The sequence below is a fragment of the Bos mutus genome, chromosome 22 (assembly GCF_027580195.1).
Source record: "Bos mutus isolate GX-2022 chromosome 22, NWIPB_WYAK_1.1, whole genome shotgun sequence".
In the NCBI taxonomy this organism is placed as follows: Eukaryota; Metazoa; Chordata; class Mammalia; order Artiodactyla; family Bovidae; genus Bos; species Bos mutus.
Window position 1 is genome coordinate 50,339,190 of NC_091638.1, and position 27,930 is coordinate 50,367,119.

Sequence of the window (27,930 nt, forward strand, 5' to 3'; positions counted from 1 at the left end):
CCAAAACAGGAGCGTGCTGGAGAACCATGCCTGCTGCCGCAGGATGACTGTCCAAACCTGTGCATGTGTGTGCATGTGTACACTTGCATGCTTGTGCATGCAGAGGACCACCCTTAAAGCCAGGCTAGGATTTGGGGAGAAAGGAGAAGCGCTCCTCCTCCCCTCCCCCCACAAACACGTATTTGGGCCCAGTCTCCCTTGCTCCAGGCTGGAGATCTACAGTGGATGACCTGGGGCACTCTGCTGCGCTTTACCTCACCCTAGTATAGCAGGCCAGGGTTCCCATATCCACATCGCCTTCTAACCCCCTTCCCCCTAGTCCCGCCTGAGCAAGGGGATAGTGTGGGGACACTTAATTGCATCCAGGAATCATTCTCAAATAGCTCCTGTCCAACAGCTGGACTCAGGGTGCTGGTGCCTGCCTTGAGCGGGAGCCAGGCCTGGGTGGGCCAGGCTCTGGGAGGATGAAGGGCGCTGCTCACTCTGGCAGGAAAGCTGGCAGGGGTCCTGGCCAGACCACTGGCCCCTCCTCTTTCCACAGCCTGCTGCCCCTCACCTCCCCCCTCATCGCTCAGAATTCACCCACTGCTACTTGGCTGTCTTATCTCCTTGGCGGCCAGGGGGTGGAGCGGAAGCAACTCCCCCAGACCTGGCCAACCCCATTCCTTGTTATCTTGCCGGGCAGCCTCCTCCCGCCCCTTGCAGCCACTGCAGACCTTTCCCTGCTCCTTTTCCCAGCATCCTCTAGGCCTTGCTTTGTCTGCAGTTGTCTTTTTTTCCTGCCTCTCCCTGTCTGTCTTCTCTCTCTAGGGCATTGAGGGGGGCATCCCCCAGGCCCAACACATCAGCTGGAGCATGTCATCCTGTCCCAACTACAGACTGACTCTGCGCTTGCAGCTAAGGACCCATTTCTACTGAGTCCCTTCAGCTGGCCCAGATATTAGTTGGGCAGGGGTACCTAGGTCAGAATCTAGGCTCAGCACTTGCCAGCCTGATAATAACTTCCAGCAACTTCTCTGCTTTGAGCCTGTTTCCTCTTTAAATGGGATGAAAATGGTTCAGGGACTAAAAGTGGTTCAGAGACTAATCAGATGCTGTGAGGGCGCTGCCCCTGGCTGTGCCTCCTGCTGGAAAGCTTCCCAGGCCTCCTACCATTTGGGAGGCTGGGTGAGGGCATGTGGACATCCCTTGCCTCCACCTGAGAGCCCTGGGCAAGTTCAACCCCAACTTCCTCTAGCCTGCCAAGGGAGTATTTCTGGGTCAGTAATCATGCAGATGGGTAAAGGGAGTGTGAGAGGCAGAAATGCATTTTATCGACCATAGAAATTATTTACCTGGGTTGAGAAGAATTGCTAAGAGGTTGAAGCACTTATTGTGCACAGGGCCAGCCTGACCCTTTGCCCCACAGCTGGGCGACAATTTCCTTTTCTAGCCCGAGGTGATCTGTGGGGGTAAGGGACCTGTCAAGAAGCTGCAGGTCCCCAAAGTTGTTGCCTCTTCTACTCTACACAGATCTTCGAGGCCGAGTTCTAGCCAGGTCTCCTTGAATCTGAGAGACCTGCAAGCAGCCCAGCACCCCAAGACTTCATGAGACCTACTCCACCAAGAGCACCTAAACCAGGCCAACCCATAAATGGTGGGGTGCTGCCACCTGGTGGCCACCAGCAGCACAGCCCTTCTCCAGGGTCCAGTCTCCAGGGCAATTTCTGCACCCCCCTCCATCCCCACCTGTCCCTGAGGGCTTCATCCTTTGGCAATCAGGGTGGCCAATGGCTGGACTCCAGGCGCACTTGAGACCTCCAGCAGACTGTGCATGCCTGGGGAGCTTAGCTCAGGCCTGGCTGCTCATCTGGGCTTTGAAACTCTTTTGATGCATGGCCATGACAGCTGCTCCTGGACGGCTCTCAAAGCCCTGCACAGTGTAGCAGCTGTCCCAGCAAAGGGCGGGCTGGACTTGGGAACTCTGGAGGATCCCTCTAGGTCAGAGGAGACCCTTCCAAATTCAGAATTTGGGTTCTACTGATTGAGAACTTTGCACTGCTCTCATAGCACCACCATCAGCCATGGCTGGGAGGAACAGCAACCCTGTGGGCAGGGTAGGGCAGGGCAGGACCTGGCACACTCATTCCTGGGCTTGGGGTTGGAGCAGCCCATGATGGGCAGTGGGGAATGCCTGGGTCCTTGGGCTTAAGCCTCAGGTTCTCAGGGGGTGAGTCACTTATCACTAGCAGGATCTCCCAAATACGGTTTTACATGAGATCCAAGCAAGCGTACAGCCTATCAAACTGGAAGAAACTGCACCATGGGTTCCGATACAGGATGAGGGCAGCAGTCACCTGCTATGCTGGTGACAGGTATAGCTGTGGAACAGACTGAAAGTGGGAAAGCGGGGTGCCAGCTTCTCTGAGGGGCTGATGAGAGGATGGATGCTAAATTCATGTTTATAGGAAAGCCCATGGCAGTGGAGACAGCAGATGCAGTGGTCAAGAGCTGTCTTCATGAGAGTCTTAAACAGCTGAGAGGACCAAGTAGGTTGGGATCAAGCGCCCTTCCTGATGTGGGCACAGTTTGAGGCTCAAGGGAGCTGACGAAGGCCTGGCACTCCTGCTGGTGCTCGGCTGTGGCTTCCCCAGGGGAGCGGCTTGCACGGGCTCGGCCTTTGGTGCCCTGCTTCCCAGATCTCCTGATGGGTGTCCTCGCCTGCAAAAGCTGTCCAGGCTGGCTGTCGGAGGTGTCTAATTAAGCTGCTTGTGACTGCTGCTCTGATGCTAAGAGCACCAGCTTCTGCAAGGGTTCTGGAGGTGGGGCTGGTCTCCCCGCCCTGGCCCCTAGCTGACCCTAGATGGGGATGTCAGTTGGGCCCTCATCTGTGAGGTTCCCAAGCCCTAGCCCACAAAAGCCCAAGCTTGAGCTTTCTGATTTGCCTCCACATCTCCCTAGCAAAGCTAGGCTCAACTTCTCCAAGGTACCCCCAAGGAAACTGGGATGAGGGCCCCTGCCCTTAAAGCTCCTCCTGTGCAACCCTTTATCCTGATTTTATATAGGCCAGGCCTGCCTGAAAACAGAAAAGTATGACCATTCACAAAAGCCATGGAGTTCGAGCTTTAACAAGTTTCCCCCTCCCTGACTAAATTCCAAACATGAAGCCCAATCACTCAGTTCAGCCAGATGGGCAGCATGGGTAACCCCATTGCAGCTGGTCTTGGGAATAGCCTCAGACTCAGGCACACTTCCTGCCCTTCTCAAGCATGATCTTGCTGGCCAAAATGATGACAGGGATGGGACGACACCTTGAGAATGGAAAACCTTGCAATGTCCCTGACCACCTCCCAGGCAGCTAAGATGATTTGGAGAACTGGAGTGCTTCAGGAGAGAAAGGGCCTCTCAGCTCCTCCACCTCAGCAGAGGGCTCCTGTATTATGGCCAAAAGCAGGGAGGTTGTTCCTCACAGAGCAGTAACATGCCTGCCCCCATGTCTGGACTTACAGTCTGTAAAAAGTGAAGATGCACAAGTGCTCACACTCACTTAGGCCCAAAGGGAGTAGAATGAAGTGGAAAAGGCTGACTCAGTTATGATGGAATTTTCACGAAGAATTTTCACGTACTTATTTTATCACCAGGCTTGACTGGCTCCAACATGCTCTGCTTACCTGGCTACCCAAGAATAAAGAGACACACACACTCATTTTTCAAGGTATTTCTTTTGTAAAGGAGCCAGATTTGGCAACTAGACTGAAAATCTTCCAAAATTCTGTACAAATGTGTAATATACAAATATACATAAGGCTTTTGCCGAGAAAAGACAGCACAACAAATGACGAGGCGGCTTTGGTGTCACATACCACCCTAGGGCATCTCAACACCCCCTAGGAATGCAAGGGGCTGATGGACCACAACATAGGCTACACATGTAAAACACACACTACATTACAATATGTACACGAAGTATAAAAGACGCACTGTCCCCCTGGTCAGCTCACAGGCCCTCTGGCAGGAAGGCAAGCCATTCACCAGATAACCCATACAAGGGGAACTCAAGTGGGAGAACCTTGCAGAATGAACTGGTTCACCCTAGAAACCATTAACAGCACAGGGCATGCCCTTAAAGAGAAAGGTGGTCAGAGTGAATTCAGGAGATGGAGCGTTCCTTGTGCTCTTTGGAGCTCTTCGTCATCTCTCTCTCATCCCCGTGTCTCACTCCATCTCAGTGAATCGGGCAAACATGGCCTTCCGGACAGCATCTTTGTAGGAATCTGCACCAGACAGTCCGTATGCGCTGCCTTTGGCGCCTAGGCCAGCTCCTTTTAGCCGGACTTGAGCCTGGTGGGCAATGAAACTGTAGTCAGCAGCTGGCAGGTAGCGTGTGGACTGCTCCCTCTCCCCCACGTCTAGCCCACTCCCTACTGAGCTGGACCACCCCTTAGGAGACAGAAATTTTAAATGAAGACAGGGATTTCTACTTTGGAGACCTGGAAGGACTGAGGGGATCAAATGGGTGAGGGAGAAAGGCAGACAGAAACACACCCTCCCCCAATTCCATGCCTGTTCAGCAAGCACCGTGCCTACTAAAGGGCCCCAAAGCCTTACACCAAAGCCCAGTGAAGGTCTGGTAATTTTAGGTACAGATCATGGCAGGACAGCTCAAAGTCAGCAGAACTCGCCTGCACAGATCAACAGCAAGTGTTTGTTCTAGGCTATGCTGCCAGGTCAGGGAGACAACAACCACTGGCAGTCCTCTTGTCTAGAAGGCCAGTGGTCGAGGGCCTCTGGTCCTGAGCTCTGACTGAATAAAGCATTTCTTATCATGGATCAAAGTCCTACTAAAGGGTAATTTGTTTTATACATAAGCAAAAGTCACTTAGAAATGAAAGCACAGTACCTTTCTGAAAATCCGATCTAAGCTACTGAGTCAGCGTTAAGGTTTGTTTATATCGAAGGATGTAGAAAGACACAGCTTCTTAGGAGAAGGTAGGCTTTACCCAAAGAGACCCAAAAACCAGAAAAATCAAGCTGGGTGCCACACCTGTTCCTCCCAACTGACATCTTAAAAAGAGGGTGCAATATGGGATGGCTGCAGGGAATACAACTCCCACTGGGGCCCAGGCCCTCCGGGTGCTTCAACCTCATTCCATCTCTGGGACAAGCCTGCAGGTCGCTGAAGCCCAATCCCACTGCTTACCTCAATGGGGGCCGTGATGCCTTGACACTTTCTCCCCAAACCTGAGCCTTCCCGCCAACCCATGGCCTGCAGCATCTTGTTGCCAATGTTACTGTGGTCAATGCCATCTTTGGTGGGCTGCTCGTAATTCCTGCCAGTGGCAAACACACAGTTACTCAAAACAGCCAGAGCCCCGGCTCAGAAAGCGGAAAATGTGCACAACACATACACGGTGCCAGCATCAAACTGCTTCTTGCGCTTGGGTTCTGGAGGCTCTGGGATGCCATATTTCTCCCGTCTTTCTGCAGCGCGATCCCGGTATTTCATCTACGTGGGAGAACAGCCCGGTTAGAGATATTCAATCAATCTGTCGCAGTCTCAAGCACCCACACTTCAGACTGTCACCTCAGGTGCTTCCTTCATCTGGAGCTTGGCCTTTTAGAGTGCCTGCAAATACCACATGCCCTGTTTCCCTGGCTGCACTTCGTCATATCCCAAATGGCAGGTTTGTAGAGATGATGTGTGTGTGGAACCTGGGGCAAAACTACATTTCTAACAACCAGTTTTATTTAACGAGTCACCTCTTGTCAAGCTCTTCAACCAGCCTGCTGGGTGTGGGCATTGCTGGGTGTGGGCACAGCCTGCCGAGGTCCTCGAGGGAGAGGAGGGCAGGGCTGCTGTTCTTCCTCAGCATTTGGACAGGCCCACCTCCGGGAAGACAAGGCCAAGAGGTGGCTTCCTGAGACCTGCTCTACAGTCCCTGGGGAGCTGGCACCATTAAAGAGCGGGAAAAAACAGGAAGGTAAAAAGCTTTAGCTATAGATACCTCAGAACTATCTTGGGGTGAGCAACTTCAAGTCACTTGCTCAGAGGTTCATCTCTAAGCCATAGGCCTCCATCTGTACTTAAACTGGGTGGCTGGATCTCAACCTGCTTCATCAACCACCAAGTGACTGCTCATTAGGGGCCCCACTGCTTCCTTCCAGGTCACCTGCAATCATTCTGTCCTGCTGTTCCCTAGGTCTCGTCTGAGCTCCCCTCACTGTCCACAAAGGCTTCCCTGGTCAGGCCAAACAAGCTCACTCTGTCCTTACTACAACCCAGTGTACTTCACCAGTGGGTCTCTGGCACCCAGGGCTTGTGAGTGGTCTCAAGCACCCTCATGAAAGGATACTGTAGGGGTCCCAGTGCACACAACTTGGGTCCAGTCTACACGAGCCATGACGGCCAGGTGACAGATATGTGACATACCCTACCCTGTCCCTGGGACCTGGAACAAGTGCTACGAGTAAAAGACAAGGGCAGTTACCCCAAGACACGCGAGCAGCACCTTGACCCCCATTCACCTCTCTCTCTCTCAGTTCCAAGGCTTCCAGCTCCTGCTCGCTCAGTCTGGATCGTCGGTAGATGTCCATGTTTTGCTGTATCAGAGATTTAACAAACACAGTAATTCGTATCTTCCTAATTTGAGATGTCAAAACATTATTAGTATCTATTGTGCTCCATCCAAGTCAGAGTCCAATTCATTACAACAGGAAAGCCAGAACTGGGTGTACCTGGAGCTGCCACGCTCCTTTCTACTCACAATCTGGAACAGACTATACTGAGGAGCTGCCTTGTAAGAGGCAATCACTTAACGCAGGCATTTATTGAACCTTCACTACCATCAGGGCACCCATAGCGTCTCGTTGCCTCCCCTCCCTGCCTCAGATCAGCTCAGAGAAGCATGGCCACCTTGTGGAGGTCTGAGAGTTGCTGGTGCCTGACCAGGGCGTCTTTGTTTGGGAACTGGCGCCGGCAGAGCAGGCAGGCCATCTTTTTCCAGTCGGCCAGCTTTTCTTCTTCACTCTCAAGTCTCTCTACCAGCTCCTCTTCGTTGTCACTGTCACCACTGTAAGCAGCAACCAGACCCCTCTAGAAACAAGAGGAAGGTGGGTCATTGGAAATGTGCAACAGAGAAACAGCAATGGCTAAAGTAACGCCTAATCCAAGCTGTGAGAGAATGCCCATTATCCATACGTCACACGTAAGTGAGTAGAGCAGCTAGGTCTTCCAGTGCTGGGCCCGACAGCCTCCCACCACCAACCCTCTTGGGAACCAAGAAGACTTCCTGGATGACTTTTCTCAAACTACTGACCATGTCTGAAAACTTCAAATACAACAGATCAGAGTAATGACCCACTCAGGTAAGTATCTACCAAGTAAAACATGCTTTTTTGGTTTAATTTTCTCTTTCCAGACTGTTAAAACTCACTATTTACAAATGTAATAAAACTCAACTGAGCTCAGGAATCTGGGCTTTATTCTCTGTTCCATCTCACTTGCTCTCACACAGAGAAAACAAAGCCCTGAACATAGATTCTGTGTGCATAAGCTGCTTCAAATACCCACTGACAGGGACACATCCGTTTTAAGCAGGAATGAGATTAGCCAGATGCTTAGCTCAGATGGTAAAGCATCTGCCTGCAATGCAGGAGACCCAGGTTTGATCCCTGGGTCAGGAAGGTCCCCTGGACAAGGGACTGGCAACTTACTCCAGTATCTTGCCTGGAGAATTCCACGGACAGACCGTGGGGTTGCAAATAGTTGGACACGACTGAGTGACTAACACTTTCACAGTAGCCAAGATGCAGATCAAAGTGAGACACAAAGCACAGACACAGCCTTCAAACACTGGTTTAAAGCTGGTACTTCCTTACTTTGAGGGGGTTGTCCTCATCTCCATTTCGCACCAATTCGGGGATGAGCTGTTGCCTTTCTGCTAAGGCTCCCTGGGAAACACAGAACAAGTCATAAGCCTCCAGTTTTACCGAAGCTGCCCTTATGAAGTAAGGCCATCCTTGTTACTGTTACCTTCTTCTCAAAGAGAGCAAAACCGGCATCTGCGGCAGCAGATTCTCTCCTTTCTTCTTCCCTCAAAGAATTAACAGGTTGAAAGCTGTTTTTAAAATTTTCTTTCTGCTTGTTTAAACTCTTAGCCCAGCGTTCCATGTCTTTGGCGATCTACAGTCAAACAACAATGACAGAGATTTAGGTAGAGGAACTTAGCAAACAGTCTCCTATGCCAAGAGAACAAGCCATTATTGTAACAAACTGTAACAAAACCCCTTTTGCCCTTATCTTTTTTGAGATACTGCATATTACCAAAGTCATTAATGAATATTGTTCCAAAGTCTGTGAGTCTTTCAGGCAACTGACAGATAACAAAGAATAACACTAAAAAACTGCACAATGTTCTAGGAACTTAGGGCTTCCCTGGTGGCTCAGATGGTAAAGAAATCTGCCTGCAATGCAGGAGACCCTGGTTTGATCCCTGGGTGGGGAAGATCCCCTGGAGAAGGGAATGACTACCCACTCCAGTATTCTTGCCTAGAGAATTCCACAGAGAAGCCTAGCAGGCTATGGTCCATGTGGTTGCAAAGGAGTTGGACATGACTGAGCCACTAACTAGACTATGAGCTTAATGTAAATAAGATGTATGACCCAGTCTTTAAGAATCCAAATAAAGCTAAATGCCACAGCTCCACCCCACCACTTGATTTAAAAACAAACAAACAACAAAAAAAACAGATAAAAATGGGTCTGCTGCTTGGGTCATGATCTTACTTGCTGGGCTGTTTTGCTCTTGGGTTTCTCCTTCTTTTCCTTTCCTTCTTTTGCAGGAGGTAGGCCTGTCTGCTGGTGGGAGTTAGACTCCGCAGCCAGCATGTAAGTCTCCTTCTCTCCATCCCAGTATAGGTACTGCTGCGTTAAGGAATTGTAGTAATACTAGAATAAAAAACACAATTAATGTAGACTTTCTCCTGGGTCAAACCACTAACCAACCTAAAGGAGTATTTTTACTTCTTTACATCTCCATTATTTTGTCAAAAAAATTAAACATAAAAACATAAAGCATGCTGCAGACCAGTAATATTTCCTGGGCAGAGAGGAGGTGCTATCCACCTTGGTGTAGGTGAGGATGGTAAACTAGCTGGCCAAGAGGTGTGAAACTTCTTGGGTGAGTAGAATGTGGTTTTGAGAGTCTCGAGGTCCCATTAATTAATACCTGGGCCGGGAGGGTACCCAAAGAGCAATAAGCCTGACTCCTTTCCACAGATAAGACCATTTACACAAACCAGGTGGCCAGAGCAAGTGGTTCAGGAGGAGCTTTTTCTCACAAGTCCTCCATGACAATAAGTTAACATCTCATTGCTAGGTTCAACCATACAGAACCCTGCCTGTTCTGTCTGGACGCCCAGGCAACCAAACAGGGTTGTAAAACACCAGCTCGGGAACCTGGAAGGAGGTGACAGGTGAAGGAACCTGATCTGAAGTGTGTGGGGAGAACCACAAAAGAGAATGGGTGGCAGCTACCTCTCCTCTTCTCTATTGTCCAATCGCTTACTCTACCTGCTCAACAGGGGCTCAGGAGAGACTGCCTTTTGTATCTTTTCCAGGGGAGGCAGTGCACGTCAGACACAGGAGCCCCAACTTTTATGGCCACCAAAACGGCCTGGGAAATGGCCAGACTCCACAAGAAGAGCAGTGGAAGCAACATGTACAGGCCCCAGCCTGCTTGGCAGGTCCCACACAGCGTCACACCTGACTCTCAGAAACCACAAGCTTTCAATGCCAAATTCCTGTTAAAAGCACTTATTTTTACTATTCTATATATACACACAGCTTCTGGTCATATAAACAGTTGCTTATTTATGGAGTGTTAATGTTGCCTCTCCTCTTTAAAAAGTTCTATACACTGCCAAAAATAAAATATCACTCCACAGATCTGCTGATTTCTACTCTCAAAAATACTAAGTAAAAAAAGAGCTGTACACAAAAAGTCACATATTATTTGATTCCATTTATACAAAATGTCTAGAACAGGCAAACCTAGAGAGACAGAAAGCAGTGGTTGCTGGGGTGGGAAGGAATTAGGAAGTAACTGCTTAATATGTAGGGTATAGGGGTTTTTTTTCAGGTTGATGAAAACGTTCATCAACATTAGATGATGGGTGTCCAACACTGTGACTACACTAAAAAAACTATTGAACTGAACACTCTAAATGGCTGAAATGTGAATTTTCCCTCAGTTGAAAAAAATCACAATTTAAAATTTGTATATAGGTGTCTACATGAAAATTAACAGTCACCTGAAAACTTTAACGTGACAAAATAATCCATGGTAATAGGAGAAAGAACAGTGCTTGGGGCAGGGGAGGTGGGACTGACCAACAAGAGGCACCAGAGAATGTTTAGTGTGCTAGGAATGTTCTTGCTCTTATTGTGGTGCTGGTAAATGAACCAATGTATATATATGTAAACAAACATTCAAAGAACTGCAAGAACTGCATGTGTCAGTTTCATGAATTTTTCAGTAAGTACATTACACCTCAAAACGTCTGTTTTACCCCTTAAATTACCTGTGAGTTGGGGTCATAGTACAGCCCTGTTGTTGGATCATAGTAATATCCTGAAGATTCATCATACTGATATGTGGATGTGTCAGGCACTGCTGCAAAAACAAAACCCAGCACACAGTCATTCCAGGGAAGAGACTGGCTTTACTTCCAATTCTAAGCCACTGAGATGCAGCAGGTCGTCTTCTCTCACATCCCCACGTGTCCCGCTGACACCCACAAAGGGAGAGGAGCGCTTATTAAACAAAATCAACAACTAGGACCTTCCAACTCTCAACAGCCCCATGAGGTTTGGCTTACCATATTTGGTACCAGGAACTACACCAGTAGGGGAAGCGGCTGGGGCCTGTGTACTTGTGCTAGTGCTAGGCTGTGCTTCCTCAGTCTGGAAAGAACAGCAGCTTCAATATAGTTTCAACTGTAAAGCCTCTCAAGAGAACTAAATCACTGCAATCATCCAGCAGGAAGGGCCCCCTGACAGACCCACTGTAGCAATGGTCTAGGGCAATCCTTGAGCAAAACACATGCTGACAACTGTCTTCCTAAAGGTCAAGTCGAAGCATGCATAGTATAAACAGACCCTGTGTGGAATCTTGCACTTAAAATACAGACACAAAATTACTTCAGTACATAATACGATTAGACAGAAAGAAGTAAGGTTGGAATGTGTGTGTATCAGTCAATCCTGGCTCACACAGTGAGAAAAGGTAGTATTTGTATAGCAACAGTTTCCCCAACAATCACCAGTTCTATATCTAAGATGACAGGATTACCGGAGAGCTGGGTGGGTTGGAGGTCTGATTATACAGCTGGGGACTCTGGGATACGACAGCCGCTGAGGTGGTGGTCACCGCTGTGCCTGATGATAAACACCGGAGTTACAACAGCCAAGGCACTGAACTCTAAACCAAACATCCTTACCTGGAATGCCCAATCTAGAATCTGTCTTTGTATATGTCAGTTCTTAACCACCTAAATCCCAGTAAGTACTCTTTAACCTATGATATTCTCACTTTTATAATCCTACTAGAATGTGATACACAAAGTCAGACATTCTGTATGATGGCTAAGAAGAAGGTTTCCACATCTGCTCTGGGGTTGAAAATAGATTTAACTGCCACAACTTCGTAATACTGGAACAAAAACCAGAGCAATAGCTTTTAAGAGTGACCCTTCTGATTGATGTCTGGACAAGAGACTGCTCACCTGAACTTACATGGGCACCCACAATTCCAAACAGCACAGAGAGGGAAAATACTGAATTCAACTCAAGAATGAATGCTCATTATGGCATAGTCTCTAAGAGCTTCGTATCAGCTCCTGATATCCACAAGTGTTAATCACTCAGTCCTGTCCGAATTTTGTGACCCCATGGACTCGAGACCATCAGGCTCCTCTGTCCGTGGAATTCTCCAGGCAAGAATGCTGGAGTTGAGAAGCCATTCCCTTCTCCAGGGAATCTTCCTGACGCAGGGATCAAACCCATGTCTTCTGCATTGCAGGTGGCTTCTTACCATCTGAGCCACCAGGGAAGCCCATTGCACAAGCACTGCCGATATCCCCCCAGAAGCTTAGGTACATGGTGACAACCCTGAATGTGCCCAATCCCTCATCTTACAGGGAAATGGCTCTCCTAGATTTATTTGAATCTAATGAGAACATCTAGCTGTATGTCCTCAACTGTATTTGCTTAAACAGGAGATAAAATGAATATGAAATCTATTACCTGATGCAGATGATGCATCGGATTCTAACCCTCCAGCTTGTTGCTGATAAAACTGTTGGTAATCCTGTGAGTACTGAAGAAGAGTCCACCATTAAAGCTGCCATTCTTGGACACACTCTGGAGACCAGAAGTCAGATAATGGTCCAGTCTACCCACCTGAGCATACTGGGCATAGCCATCTTGGCCTGGCTGCAGGTAACTGTAGTCCACACTGCCTCCTTCGCCACTCTGAGACTACAATGTCAAAAGAAGAGGAAACACAGACAAACTTAGCAGACACTGAGGTCTTCAAATGTCCTTGGAGAGCTTCTAAGGCAAGCACAATCACAGAGCTGACTTCTGTGAATCTGGGCACCACCACCACCACCACACTACTTGGAGCAAAAAGATCCTTCCCTTTACCTGGGTGGATGACCACTGAGCAGCAGCAATGGCTGTACTAGCCACGGAGAAGGCGCTGACCCTGTTACCATCTGGTAGGACCAAGTCTCTGAAACCACAAAAATCCAACCATGTGATTTTATATCAGTATGCTTCCCATCACTTAATCCCACACTACCCAGAAAACAGTAATTCACTCCAGACTTTACTGGAAGGTCTGCAATGCCAGCAACACCACATTTCAGAGTGAGGAAGGGTTTCCACGGGCAAAGCCCTAAGTGGGCATGTGTCCCTGCAGTATAGCTGCTTTCTTTTGTACTTTTCTATTTAAGAAGGTGTCTACTTGATGAGCAATGATACTAGAAATGGGAAATTTACATCACTAGAATGAAGCTCTATATACATGAAGCTGTATTAGCATGCTGTTGTGGAAGGAAAGAATTATTTCCAGATGGGTCTGCACCATTCTGAAGCAGTTTGCATAGCATATATTCTCAACCCATCTACCAAGTCTGTCTTGTCCTGCTCTCAAGCCTTCTGGCAACTGGTTATTGAGGACAGGAGGGAATAAGTGCTATGAAGACAAGTGCATCCTTCTCAGCCCATCAGGAAGATTCCATCTCAGTACAAGAACATGGGCTTCGAGTGTAGTTAGCAACTCATTCTCGAACAAGCATGCAGATGCAGCAGTTTGAAGTAAGGGCGATGAAGCCACTCACTTTCTGGCACTTTTTGCAAAATCAACCCCAATGGTTTTGCCATCAATTTTCAAAGGAGGATGGAGACTCTGTAGTATCTGTAGCAGCTGAGAAGCATCCTGCAGAATGTGAAGAAAAACAATTTTGTCATCTTTGTCATGTAACTGAAAATCTCTACCATCTATCCTAGTCAAAGAAATTAAAAAAAAAAAAAAGCAATTCATTATTGTCTGTGGATATGAAATCATGAGAAATTAAAAAAAGCCCTCTCTCAAGGTATCTAGTATTATTAAAGGAGCCAGTGCTAGGTCAATCTAAAAGCATGAAAAAAGACTAAACTGTGGCTCAGACTTCAGTTCAGCTAGTTATCTACAGGTATACCAATGGTATTTTTACCACTTACTAAAGCCATCAGCCTATAATTTAGCACTGCAATAACTGTCATTACTTAAGTCTTGAACTTTGGGCTCCAAGAACATTAGACGTAGTATCACAACTGGATGAACCACATTTGCGTCTTATCTCAGTTTCTTTTAAAAGGAAAGATTCAAGGAACATCTCACCATTGCAGAAGACAGCTGCACAAATGCGAAGCCTCTGTTCTGCTGGGTCTGTTTGTCTTTTATGAGGCGAATGTTATTGACAGCTAAGGACGCATAGGGAGACAGTGCTGTCATGATGGAATCCACCACAGTGTGTGGAGCTATGTTTCGAAGTATGATTGCTGCAGGTGAACGAGACAAATGACAGAGACATGCATTTCTACCACCAGTGCCTTTCAAAGCAGTTTCAAGTACAAACAAACCCATTTTGGGAGGTTTCCAGTATATTTGACCCTTGAATGCAGGGGGATGAGGGGGTGCTGACCCCACTCCCACCATGCAATAGAACATCTGTGTATAACTTTACAGCCAGCCCTCTGTACTGGTAGTTCCACATCCCCAGATTCAGCCAGTAAACAGTGTAGTACTGTGTGTGCTTAGTTGCTTCAGTAGTATCTAACTCTCTGCAACCCCATGGACTGTAGCCCACCAGGCTCCTCAGTCCATGGGGATTTTCCAGGCAAGAATACTGGAGTGGGTTGCCATGCCCTCCTCCAGGGGATCTTCCCAACCCAAGGATTGAACCCAGGACTCCCACAGTGCAGGTGGATTCTTTACTGTCTGAGCCACCAGGGAAGCCCAGGGTAGTATTGTAGCATTCATTAAAAAAAGAAAGAAAATCAGCATAGATGCACATGGTTCAAACCCATTGTTGTTTAAGGGTCAACTGCATTTATCTTTCACTTTGACACTGAAAAGAAATCCAAAAATCAGTCTTTAATGAGACAATCTGAAGCCACTGACTGCTCATTAAAAAAGAGCAGGAGAACAAAAAACATCCAAAGGAGATCAGTTTCCAACTTAACGGCCGAAAGATTACATTTGCACTTACTATCACAATAGTAATCAACAGACTGAACTGATTCTGTGGTTCCAGGGGGCACTTCCTGTTCAGAGTCTACAAGAAAGGAAAGAAAAGAGGAAGAATCAGTAATTGAAGACAAACAACAAATCAACATAAGAAATACATTCAAATACCAAAGTTTTAAGTAAACGGAGCTGTTATTTTTTCTTTTTTAACCATTTGTGGCTACAGTAAAACCTCATTAATTTTGACATGAATTTTAAATGTGGAATGCAAAAACCAGGCCACTGGAGGACTTCAGAGGACTTCATCTCTGTAGTAAAAAAAAAAAAAGCAGATACAGAAAGCAAAGCAGGAAAGCTGACTTAATTTTGAAAAATAAAAGAACTCTTTGTATTCTTGCACTCAACACCAGGATCTACTAAATCTAAGGAAGGAGGTTTAAAGAAAATAACTACATAACCTAAGGTAGAAGATTTAAGGAAAATATACACGTTATTGCTTAAACACCCCACAGTCTGTACTTTTCCTTAGGTTCACAGATAATCCAATTAGTCAAGTTTCAATACATATTCCCAAACAGCCAAATCTGGGCTTACCAAACTTGTCTGCTCCACATCGGAAGCATTTTAGTCTTTTCCTGAAATTGTTAAGGCAGCACTGGAAAAAAAAAAGTTTTATCTGTAATTCTATCTCATGGTAGGCCAGGTTTACTAGTAACAATGTGGATTAGAGCAAGAGGGTCACAGGCAAGTCCCAGTGAGGAGCAATAAAAGCAGAAGGTGATCCTATGCATTGAAGACAAGGAGCATTAACCTAAAAATTTCGCTATGTGAATGACCCCCAGAAAAATACATTCTGATGTATTTTGAAGTAGATTTCCATTTTTCTCAAGTTGCGGAGAAGTTTCAGTTCACCCCAAAACCCTGCAGCAAGCCACTGGCAAAGTTCTCCCTTATGTCAGAAAAGCACTATATAGACCACTCTATATACACAGATACAATGCGAATGGAATTCTGTCTAGAGCCCTGCTGGACATGTGACACCAAATACTCTCAAAATGCCAACAGCAACACCTACTTTGTGACTTTGTTGACACTTGCCCCCTTAGGGTTTTGCCCATGGATATCGTTCCTCACTCATAACAGATCTTATATAACTCCCTTATATAACTCGAGCAGGGCCACAAAGGGTTTTGTTAACAAAGAGATTGCCAAAAGATGAGAGCGCTAGAATTAAGAAACCATAAAGTAAAACAAACTTAAAATCTTAATTGAAACACTGGGCTTAAAATCTGGTTCTTAAAATCTCTCATGTTTGAGGGAGTCTGTCCTCTAATACCTACTCAGGAGGACCCAAGAAAGTCACAAAGTATGAAAATCACCTCCTGATAAAAGCTGGTAATCATATATTTTACTCATTTTCTTGTTTGGATAGTCAAACAAATAGAAAACAAAAAACCCCAAGAGTTTGGTTTGTCTGGAAAGAACACATGCTTACCTTGTTACAAAGCCAATCTTCAAACTTAGGTCTGGGATTGCTATAATGCATTGCAATATGCTTTCCTTGAATCACCAACTTTTTCTGTAAAAAAAAAAGAAGTAATTAGTTATTCCCATTGTGAGGAACATGTGTCCATTTTCCCAGGGCAGAGCACACTTCGGAAAAATCAGTGCTCTGGAATTAAATGGACAACATACGGGGAGGACCAACCACCGCCACCTATACTCTGCCCATCCAATCCTTCAGATAGGCAGTAAGAGAATGGGATGCGGAGTAAAGGTAAACGGAGTCAGGGAGTGCTGAGAAAGCTGACACACGCTATAAACGCTGACATGCACCAGGCCGTGTCTCCAGCAGAGACAGAAGTCCTAACATTCAGCATTGACAGGCTGCCTGAGAGTTGACAATCTAGTTCAAAGAGCAGAAGACACAACTCTCCCAGTTCTGAGGTTGTCTCCTACTTTAGCCCTTAGCATGGTGTCCTTGGGCTTCGCTTCACTGTTCCCCCAGTCCCACATCCTTATGCAAAGTGAAAGCCTTTACATTTCCCCTTCACCCAAATTCCTGCTTCAGGATGTGTCCTTTGGGGACAATGAGAGGGAAACCCATTTTTAAAGGGAAGCTGGTGACAATTTTCTCAGGAGACACTAGTCTGAATGCCATCGATTCTAAAAACAGCTAAATGAGGTTTCTTCCTGCCAAGTGCAACCACGTGATGTCCTGAGTGACAGATGTGTTTTTCACTGAAATAAGATGGTACTCTCTTCAAGATGAGTAACCAGGAGGCCAATGAAGTTTCTTCAGGGGGTTAGGAAAAGTGTGTAAGTGTTCATATGCCACCTCATCCTTCTAGTCAACTGTGTGACTACAAGGGATTTTATTTTCAAAGGTGAAAATTCCGAACCGAAACAGTTTACCAAGAGCACACCCAGCATCTGCCCCCAAAGAGCCTTCATTTTAACAGGAACACCTTTTCTGTTTTTTTTTCTGGGGGGAGGGAAAGGGAGCGGGGTGTTCTGACACCGTCAGAAGGGATTTAAGTAGGAGGTTAGATATCCAAACTTTTTAAAGGAGTCTAACCCCTCCAAACATACATACTGTTGAGTAATTTGGTTCTTGCAAATCCTGGAAGAGTTAAGACATGCTGTGAATGTTGTCTCTGCAATATCTAAAGGCAAGACTGCATGTCTGGCCAAGAGGGAAAGAGCTGAAGGTCATCCACTCACTGTGTTGTATAGAAGCAAAAATAAAGAAGCTGGGAAATAAGTCAACAGATCATCCCACTAGGAGGGATGTGCTGGTTTGGGGAGACTCCAAACTATCACTGAGTCCCTAATCCTACTGGCCTTTCATTTCTGGAGTGAATTTGAACTGTAATGAAATAGTACATATTAACACAGCTTTGTATACATTAAAATTGTGCCGCTTTTAAGTGTCTTTCAGGTTTTAATTTCCCAGGAGTTTTAAACTCCCAAGTCATTCTGATACATCCATTATATTAATAAGATGCTTTAAAAAGATGCTGTCGTGTAAAGAAAGCAGGTTCACACGAAGCTTGTGTATGTCCTGAATTTTACTAGGATGGTGTCCATGGTACGAAATAAATTAAGATCTACCATTATAAGATCAGGTTGTCACCTCTGGGTTAAGGATGTGAGAGGCTTAAAAATCTAACAAGTCAATCAAGATGATATCCTCATTAGTGAGTCTCATTATTAATGATATTAAGTGTCCAAAGAACATAACTCTTATTTATGAGTAACAAATCATAAAATGCTACAGAGAAGCAACATTATGAGTTAAGCAAACTTCCCAGAATGCACTTGGTTAAGGCATTCAATACTGTGCTTTGGAGTTGTGGCAAAAAATGTTATTTATGTGCCAAGCACTGAACATTATCTTGATGAACTGTAGAACGATTCAGTTAATGCCACATCAAAGAAATCATCAAAGATTTGCTTTGAACAGACTGTAAGAGGCATTCTCAGGGAGATTAGGATGTTAATGCCACTCTAACTAGATTAGACAGCAGCAGGACACCAGCTCTTAGGCTAATCTCATCAGACTTACTGTTCATAAATTCTATTAGATCCTTAAATAGTTCTTGAAGACCCATATGAGCAGTTATGCCTCTAGGAGGCTTGAGGTCTCCAAGTTGAAATAATTACTTACAAAATTCCTACAGCAGACTTCAATTATATTCTCTTCATTGTCAAATTGAGAGTTGGATAATCTAAGATGACTCTCAAAGGACAAAATAAACAAGAATATAATCAGGGGAGGAAAGGGGGAATATTCAAGATGTTCTGATAACTACCAGACAAACATTCAGTGGTTAACAAAGCCATGTCAGGTAGCCATGTTTAAAGGCAGAGCAAATTCTGCAGTGTAATGTGTGGTACTGTATTTATTCCAGTAACATCAATTTTAATATATACAAAGCCTTTTTTTTAAAAGTCACTCCTTTGGAACAAACCACTCCTTCAACCTTTTTTTTTTTAATTGTACAGACTTGTTCCATTTTCATGAATATCTAGACTTGGTGAGTGAAGCAACCTGATTGGCTTCCATCCAGCTGGTAGCATCTTGCAAGTGATAAAACTCCACGAAGGCGAAACCACGGCTTACACCTAGAGACAGCATTCAGATATAGACGGGATACTCGTGTTAGTCAGTTCCTTTATAACAGGTGAATCTCTCTCCCACTGCTTCAACACTGCGTGACAAAGCCAATTGGGAAGCAGCTTTACAAATGTGACTTGACTTGGGGATCTTCTTGATACTTTGCCATGGCAAGGAACCAAGCCGCCTGAACTAAATGCCATTCGATTTGATTCCACGCTTAAAAACCATGCAACCGATTACAAACAAACAAGGAGTTTATACATCACTACTTACCGAAGGGAAAAAAAAGCCCCTAAAAACAAAGTTTTTAAAAAGGTCCTCAGGTGCTTTCTAACATCGTTTTCAAAGAGTCACATTCCTTAGCCATGGCAAACCTTTCATTCTGAATTCATGTGCTTGAAGACTGGGGAATATCAGGATGTTCTTTAGGGACTGAGGTGGGAATGGGGAAGAGAACCAGAACAGCAGGAACTAAGCAAGCTCTCACCTGTTTTCCTTTTCATCAGCCTCACGTCCGCAGGCTGAGGGCCTTCAAAGGATTCCATCATTTCTCGAATCTGCACAGGGTTTTACACATTTACTGTTAAAGCTTTAGCCACAAACCATTCCACACTAGAGCGTTCAAAGACTAGGGATTACATCAACTTAAGCTTATATTACTTAAGCTTAATTGGCCAAGCTTTTATACTTCTATCATCAAAATGCAATTAGTCTAAAAATAGAATAAAAGAAGGGAGGCTTCTCATAGAAACTGATGCACTATAATAGCTCTGAAAGCCTTCTTTACCTGCTGATGGGGGATTTCCTCAAGTACAGCTACTTTATGTTGTGAGACACAGCCTTGTTTGTGGTGTGCTGACCCTCAAGCCTCCACCCACCCCCCTCAGGCTAATCTTGTCCTTTGTTCTAAAGGACCAGAGAGAAAAGAAAAAGATTTAAAAGAGGCAGATAATATGTCATCATACTCTGAAGTAGAGTCTCTGAAGGAGACTAAGAAATCAATAGCCCCAAAACAAGGAACTCCCTTAAGATGTTTTTTGCACAATGTCTTAAAGAAATAGTTTCCTTATATTTACATAAAAAAAAAAAACTTTTAATATTCTTAGGCTCCTAGTGAATCAAAGTGAACATGAATTGGGCCTGAAGAAAGACTTCTGGCTGCTAAGCTTACTACCAATTTCAAATCAAACCTTCACTGCAAAAGGCAAAATACATTAAAAAAGACATCAATCTCTCCAGCAATCATACCAGGCAGCAACACTCTCAGGAAAAACACCAGGGACAAATTTGTGAGAGACTCTTAGTGGCTTCCCCATTTCATTATTACGTGTAAAGGTTGCAGGATTATATAAAATCAGTCCTCAGTATTTGGGGTAGATTTGCCTACTAATTAAAATTCATTATACTCCAAATGAATACTACTTGCACTTTCAAGGTCATTTGCAAACACGTGCGGAGTAGTAAAAAATTTGAGTTGCCTGATGCACATGTTCCTGGCAGAGGTTATGCTATGCTTTGTATCAGCTTTCATATTGTAAACAGACGTCCTTCTCCTAGTCTATTTAGTGGCAGGTATTTCACATTTTTGTACTTTTTGGTGGCGATTTCACGGTTTAAAATGGCTCTCCAGGTGCAGTGCTGAAGTGCTGTCTAGTGTTCCTAATGCAAGAGGGCAGGCTGTGATGTGCTTCACAGAGAAGATATGTTAGAAAAGCTTCCTTCAGACATGAGTTACAGTGCTGTTGGCTGTGAGTTCAGTGCTAATGAATCAAAGTATATGTTAAATAAGGCACCTTTAAACAGAAATATACACGAAATAAGGCTATATATTGATCTGTTAATGAAAATGTTGTGACCAGAGGCTTACAGCAATCTAAGTTTGTATTTCCCCTAAGAGCATGAGTCAATACTCCTAGTGGCTTTGGAGACTACCACAAATAGAGAGTATGTAGAAGTGTTACATCAAGCCAGACCCAATCACCTGACTCAAGTTCATGCTTGGTAACATAGTTACCGATAACTTAGCTACCAGAGTAACTAAATACAAACTGGATGAATATACTGATACAGTAACACACATAGTAACAAAATTAACTAAACATAGTTACTCTAGGAGTTCACATGTCAGTGAGGGGATTACAAAGGACAAATAATGATGAAAGTGACAAACTGAAGTTCATTCAAGAGAACACTATAATTTTTAAATGCTTTTAAAGATCTCAATATGAGGAGGCTTCTCTCATAGCTCAGTTGGTAAAGAATCTGCCTGCAATGCAGGAGACCCAGGTTTGATTCCTGGGTCGGGAAGATCCTTTGGAGAAGGAAATGGCAACCCACTCCAGTATTCTCGCCTGGAGAATCCCATGGACAGAGGAGCCTGGCAGGCTACAGTCCACGGGATGGTAAGAGTCAGACACAACTTAGCAACTAAACCACCACCAAAGAGCCCAATATGCAAATTTCTCACAAATATTGCACAAATCTGGGGAATCTCAGAAAGTCTACTTGGAAAAACCTGCCTTCTTATGGTAAGCACTTCTAGCTCCCTGAGAAGCCTGAAATAAGCAAGAATTACAATCTTGTTTCATTACCAGAAGGTAGGTCCCCCAGGGCCAGCTAGGGCATTGCTCTCCCCATTGCCACCCACTTCTGCAGGCTTCAAGGGCCACAGGCTTAACCGACTCAAGGGAACAACATGATTAACAAGTAAAGTTTCCTCAACTGACTCCTGCAGGATTTCTTCTATCCCCTACTCTACAAGCCCATGGCTACTGCTACCTGAGCTCAGCTCTGCCTTCCTTCTAGCCCCTACCACTCCCTGACTCTACCATTCAAACCTGCACAGCTTTTGTTACCAGGCAAAAACTTCAGCAGCTTTTTTTAATACTTAGCTGGGCTTGTAAAGATTCCAGCAGTGGCCCCAAAATATGATTTTCTCCTGCCAAACGTCTTTGATTTCAGTCAAATCAAGCTAGTTAGGGCCAGTACACATCTTATCCTCTGTTCTCAACCAGGTCAAAACATTTTCTATCTTTCAAGAATGAGCTCAACTAATAGCTCCCTGGAGCTCTTCCTTACCCTCCACCAGTAACACAGCTCCCTTAAAGAAGCCTCGAGTTACTACTCCACAGAACTACTTTCAACAAGACCTCTTCCGACACTTATCCCTTTCTATTCTGCATTGCCTTCATTATCTGTTGACTTTAGCTATCATCCTTAAGCGTTTATGAGGCAGGATCCATGATTCTATGGTGTAACAGTACACAGTGGAGCAAGTGTGTTTTGGAACACAAATAAATACCCACTATTAACTCAAACATCCCATTTCACATTTTGTCACTTAGGCTGTGTGAACTCAATACAGCTCTAAAATTCATAGTCAGACTATTACCTTGAATACCCTAAGACAACAGATACTGCCATAATGCTGTGCATTTATATGCTTTATAAAATATATTTCAAAACATCACATTCATTTTACAGACATTGGCTGGGCAGCCTCCTGAGTTCAAGGGTTGGGGATACACATAAGAAATTCTGCCTGGGGACGTACCTGGTGGTCCAGTGGTTAATAATCCACCTTCCAATTCAGGGTTCGATCCCTGGTCTGGGAACTAAGATCCCATATGCTGCAAAGCAGCTAAGCCCACGTCCACAACTAGACAGGTTAAGACTCTGTGCTTCCAACCCAGGGGGCACAGGTTCCATCACTGGTTGGGGAACTAAGATCCCAAATGCCCACACAGCACGGCAAAAAAAAAAAGGGGGGGGGGCATGGGGGCATATTGGTAGAACAATGGACATGTACAAAGTTGCCTGCAGCAGAAGCCAAGTGGTGGATGGGGCTGGAAGCAATGGGTGAAGACCAGAGACACCACTGGAAACCAGGCAGTGCCTAGTACACCAAAGCCACAGTTGACCAGTCTGAGAAGGGGGAAGCCAGGCTTGTCAAAAGGCTTTCCAGAGGTTTCAAATGGATAATACAATGTCCATCAAATCAAAGGATGCTGAATCATTAAAATGTTTATAATCTCAGTGAATAAGTGACCAATTCAACAAAAATGTACTAACTACCTTCTAGGAGCTATTATTGAAAGAATAAAAACTGTCCCCTATAGTTCTGAAAGCTGTATATTGAGCTTCAAAGTCTAAATACAAAGATTATCTATGAGCTAAGTTGAGAGAACTTCACCCTACTTATAGAAAGGTACTTCACTAGATATTAGCTTGAGCTAAAAAGAACACAAGAAAATAATGGTAGAAGGTCAGAGTCTGTTGGGCCTACTGACGGCTCATTAGACAGTTGGTCCCCCTTACATCGCTCTCCGTGATGGTGATGGGAAGGCCACGAAGCATGATGGTCTTGCTCTCCCTCTCGTCACTGATGTCGTGCCTATAGTCATGTTCACCATAGTCACCATCAGAATGGTAGCCATCTTCCGATCGGTCACTGTTCCTTCTTTCACGTTCTCTCTGATTTACAGTGAACAAAATTGTAATTCAAATCACACTGTGCTTTTTATACCCTTTGATCCACTCCATCCACTCCTAATAATTCATCTTACGGAACAGATAATACAAGAACTCCATGATGATGTTCACCATAGTGTCTTCTAAAATAGCAAAAAACAAAAACCCCCAAACCTGGCAACAATCATTTAATTTCAGGAAGAATGTTTAACAACTCACCGAACAGTATATCAACACACAAACAGTATTACTTGTTAAAGAAAGATGATTATATGAACAAAAAAAGAAAAAAAAAGTGCCAAATTATATGGGTAGCACAATATTACTTCTCAACAAAGTTGATGCATATGAAAAGAAATGTGAAAAAAAGCTATGCTACAATATTAAACTACAACTTTCAGAAACTATCTGAGGCCAAGGGATGGTATATAATTATGCCCCAATTGCCTCATCTTTAAAATGGGTACAGTAACTACATTATATGGTTGTAGTGAGATTTGAATGAGTTCATCTAAGTCATGTGCTCAAAAAAGTGCCTGGTGAGCCCTATGTAAACCCTGGCCAAGAATTCTGACTACAAGTCTCCGTCTGTGTTTGAGAGTTATAGCTGACTAAACAGATTTCAGAATACTGAAGTGTTTGAATAGAACACTCCTCCTGAGAGATTCTCACACTTGGTATACTTATTTCATAATTCTAACAACTCCATAAACAGTTGCTGGTCACTCACCTCTGGACTGTCATAGTCTCGGTAGTCGTCATATCTATCACCCCTCCGATCATCACTAGATCTTTTGTAATCTGAGTCCCTCCGCCTGCTTCTGGATTCACGCTCATCACGGTCATCCCTGTCTATGATGGAACCATATCTTCCACTGCGCTCCGTTCTACTCACTCTGCCAGGGAAGAAAATTTTCCTTTATTCTTAAGTAAATCACATTCTGTCCCTTTAGAAAACATGGTTGAAAAAAATTTCAATCCAGATTTTGGTTTATAAGGTATCCAAATAGTTCAATGGATCCCTTAAAATTTATCACCAAATAACAACTTACAATTGAGACAATTACAATTGAGACAGGTTGTCTGTCCATGTTTATCCTGCATTTCCCCAAGCCTGTGATCTACGTATCACTCCTTTCATCCCTGATTTCAGATCTTACTGATCAATTTAAATAGGAAGAATGCAATTACAGTTGTTCCTGCCAGGGACTGTTTCCAGGACCCACTGCAGATACCAAAATCCATGGATGCTCAAGTTGCACAGTAAGCCCTCTGGTATACCCAATTCTGCATCTACAGATTCAACCAACCACGGATCATGTAGTACCGTATTTATTGAAGAAAATCTGCCTGTAAGTGGACCTGCACAATTCAAATCTGTGCTGTTTAAGGGTCAAATGTATTCTCATTTCATTCAGTTTCAAAAGAAAACATATCCTGACTCGTCCACTCTGAAGGGTATTCTCACTACTGAGCAATGGACCACTGAACTGGATGAGTTAGTTTTTCTTTTTTTCCCTGTTAGGCAGTTAACCAAGTTTAATTGTTATAACAAGTAGCATCATCAGAGAACATTATTTCCTATAACATCTGATTTATTTTTGATTACTGGGCAGCACTGGGCTTTACAGGAAAATCTAATAACAAAAGGCTTAAACCCACTGGACCACAAACAGTTCTTTTTTAAAAAATTAATTTATTTAATTGGAGAGTAATTACTTTACAATATTGTAGTGGTTTTTGCCATACATTGACATGAATCAGCCATGGGTGTACATGTGTTCCCCATCCTGAACCCCCTTCCCACCTCACTCCCCATTCCATCCCTCAGGGTCATCCCAGTGCACCAGCCCTGAGCACCCTGTCTCATGCATCGAACCTGGACTGGCGCTCTGTTTCACGTATGATAATATACATATTTCAATCCTATTCTCTCAAATCATCCCACCCTCACCTTCTCCCACAGAGTCCAAAGGACTGTTTTATATATCTGTGTCTCTTTACAAACAGTTCTTTGATAAATTGTTTACCAGATTCATAAAACTCTGTGTAAGGACAAAATAAAGGGAAGGGCTATAGGGCATCATTTAGAGTATACAAATTTAATAAAAAGAAGTGAATGATAACAAATAGTCCAGGGCAATTTCACAATGTAAAGTATGTGAATGAGAGACCCTAAAACGGTAAATGTTTATTTGAAACCAAACAATGACATCATGTAACATGAACATTTCCTGAGTCCCAGTGGGCCATCAGTTTGATCTATCACTGGGACTGGATTCAATATTAAGAAGGAAGCTGGCTGAATAAGCAGAAGTTGTGTGTTTAAATCAAATGGTTTGAGTGGGAGACTCCACAGATGACACAGGAGCCAAATGCTCTCATCTTAATTCTGTTAATTCTTCAGCAGTTTTTCTTTCTTCTTTTTTAATGTAACTCATGGTCCAAAGCTTCTCAGCTCTATAATCTGGATCATCTTGTCATGGAGGAGACAATAATGAGAACTGGCCTTCACTGACTGCTTTCTACAGCCAGGTACTGTGCAAAGCGACAGGACAATTTCCTACTTTCTGCCAGAGGCTGTTATCCACACCAGGAACCTTCATGATCTCCTACTCCACCAAGCCTTCTTTGCTTAATTCTTTCTTACCCTTCAGGCTTCACCTTAAGAGAATACTTTCTCCAGGAAGCTTTCCTGGCTATTTCCAAGAAAACACAGGTTCCTAAGTGTTCTAACAGCCCCCTCAACTTCTTTTACCACAGGACAGTTCACACAGTATTTTTATTATCTCATTAAACCATGTGCTTATGCAAGCAAGTATCATGAAAGTGCTCACAGAATGCATGACACAAAACACAGACTCAAATATTAGTATGGTAAACAATTTTCAACAAATAGCTCAGTCGCCATTAAAATGTTGAGATCAAAGGCATTTACAGCAATAACTTACCGTTTGTCTGAACCCATTGTTCTACTGAAGATCTAGGACACTGCTCCAAAAGGTTCAAATTTGCTTTTTTCTAGGAGACAAGAGAGATCCGTTGCTGCAAATCTGGGAGATCACCTAAGTCAACTGTTTCATAGCTGGGACACCACTGAGACTGGAATTTCTTCAAACCATTAACAGTGATGATCTAAGGTTGAGGGGTGGGGGCCAACTGTCAACATTAAAATCAAACGATGGTTTTATTAACAATGAGCATAGCAGGAAGGCGAGCAGAGTTAAAAATATTAGATTCCATATTCAAACACAAACCCATAAAAGGATGCAAGCAGAAGATGCCTTCCCTGCTCCCACTGTAGGATTACAAAGCAAAAAGGGCACAGCTGCAATCAGCTCCCTGTGTTCTGAATCAAAGCAACTCCAATTGGGGTAGTTGAGCCTTAAAACATTAACCAAAGTGTCTTTATTAATACAAGGAGCTAAACGAAATTCAAAAATTACTCATGAAAAATTTAAAACCTTTCAGAAAGCCGATGCTGGGCTAACTGAAAATCGAGTCCGTTTAAAACGCAACGGCAGATCCAAAGCTATATCAAACAAGAGTAAACATCCGTACGACTTAATTCCCAGGTAACAATAATCACCACAGGTCCCTGAGGCAGCCAACCTGGCCCCGCTGCGCACTGACGGTGGTAAAACATCACACAGCTAGAAGACCTTCGATGCTTGCGAGGTCTGAGAAACCAGTTACAGCCGTCCCTGGCGCCTGTTCTAGGCAGGCGCTTAACGAACATGGGAATTAATACAGGGAACAGAACCATCAGGGAGGAACAAGGGCCTGAGCAGAATCCCTGCTGCAGCCCCTCAACGCCTGGGCACTGCCCAGACCCACCTCCGTGGGGAGTCGCGGGTGAGATGGCGGCGCCACGGACTGCACGACCGACTCAGGCGTCCAGCTTTCTTTTCCTGTTTGCACTTGCGCCTCCCGACCCCTAAGCGGTTCCCAGCCCCAGATCACCCTTCACCGAACAGCTTTTCGGAGAGAGTTGATTCCGGCGAACCTGCGGAGCTATGGCGGCTAGAGACTGTCAGGGGGCCCCTAAGAAGTATCTGAGGGACAGACGACGACTCCTTGCTCAACTTGGCCTGGGAGTTGGAAACACGTCCCGGGCGGGGCACACTCACAGCTCCAAGAGAAGAGGGCCTCGGGCTGGCCGGGAGAACGCTCTCTGAAAGCTGACAGCGCTGGTGGCGAAGAGGGGCGCGGCCCTCCAATGCCTCGGGTAGCCCTTCGAGATCCTGCTGGGGCTGAACGGCCGCAGCTTGCGGCTGACAGGGAGGCTCTATAGGGCCTGCCACAGCAGAAAGAACCGCCAGTCATTATGGGCGGCCATCGCACTTACCCCCAAGAAGGACGGAAGTAGCAGCAGCAGCAGTTTATGCCAAGGAATTCCAACAGGGTACGGCCGCTTCACAAAATGGCGCCTCCGCCGACGGCCGTCTCCTACCCACAGTACTTCGCGCCTATCCCCTTCCCCCACTACACGTTTCCTAAAGAGGCGGCCAATCCGCGAAGGTGTCTGGCTGCGCGAGGGCTGCTGGGAACTGTGGTCGCTAG

At 44.9% G+C, this 27,930-nt stretch overlaps 1 protein-coding gene across 2 annotated transcripts; it reads right to left on the reverse strand.

The window, feature by feature from the left end:
• Positions 1 to 3,682: 3,682 nt before the first annotated feature.
• Positions 3,683 to 27,868, reverse strand: RBM5 (RNA binding motif protein 5). 2 transcript variants are annotated; one of them, XM_005892108.3, is made up of 25 exons: positions 27,716 to 27,868; positions 26,319 to 26,388; positions 24,098 to 24,263; positions 23,215 to 23,370; positions 19,385 to 19,454; positions 18,829 to 18,902; positions 16,270 to 16,353; positions 15,369 to 15,429; positions 14,797 to 14,862; positions 13,926 to 14,086; positions 13,384 to 13,481; positions 12,686 to 12,773; positions 12,440 to 12,517; positions 12,284 to 12,356; positions 11,331 to 11,416; positions 10,858 to 10,942; positions 10,561 to 10,652; positions 8,765 to 8,926; positions 8,012 to 8,161; positions 7,858 to 7,929; positions 6,893 to 7,072; positions 6,505 to 6,579; positions 5,388 to 5,485; positions 5,180 to 5,309; positions 3,683 to 4,320 (listed from the first exon to the last, which is right to left on the reverse strand). In XM_005892108.3, exons 2-25 carry the CDS (start codon positions 26,333 to 26,335, stop codon positions 4,195 to 4,197), a joined length of 2,448 nt encoding a protein of 815 aa, XP_005892170.2. In that variant the 5' UTR covers positions 26,336 to 26,388; positions 27,716 to 27,868; the 3' UTR covers positions 3,683 to 4,194. The 2 variants fall into 2 exon arrangements, with proteins under 2 accessions (XP_005892170.2, XP_070216148.1); XM_070360047.1 differs by lacking the exon at positions 3,683 to 4,320 and having other exon boundaries at positions 6,468 to 6,579.
• Positions 27,869 to 27,930: the final 62 nt, after the last annotated feature.

Excerpts from the sequence above, each read along its gene's own strand:
- RBM5 (XM_005892108.3), bottom strand. Across the intron at positions 23,371-24,097 it reads GAGACTATGACAGTCCAGAG|AGAGAACGTGAAAGAAGGAA; the intron begins GTGAGTGACCAG and ends ACTGTAAATCAG. Across the intron at positions 13,482-13,925 it reads TGCAGCTGTCTTCTGCAATG|GATGCTTCTCAGCTGCTACA; the intron begins GTGAGATGTTCC and ends CACATTCTGCAG.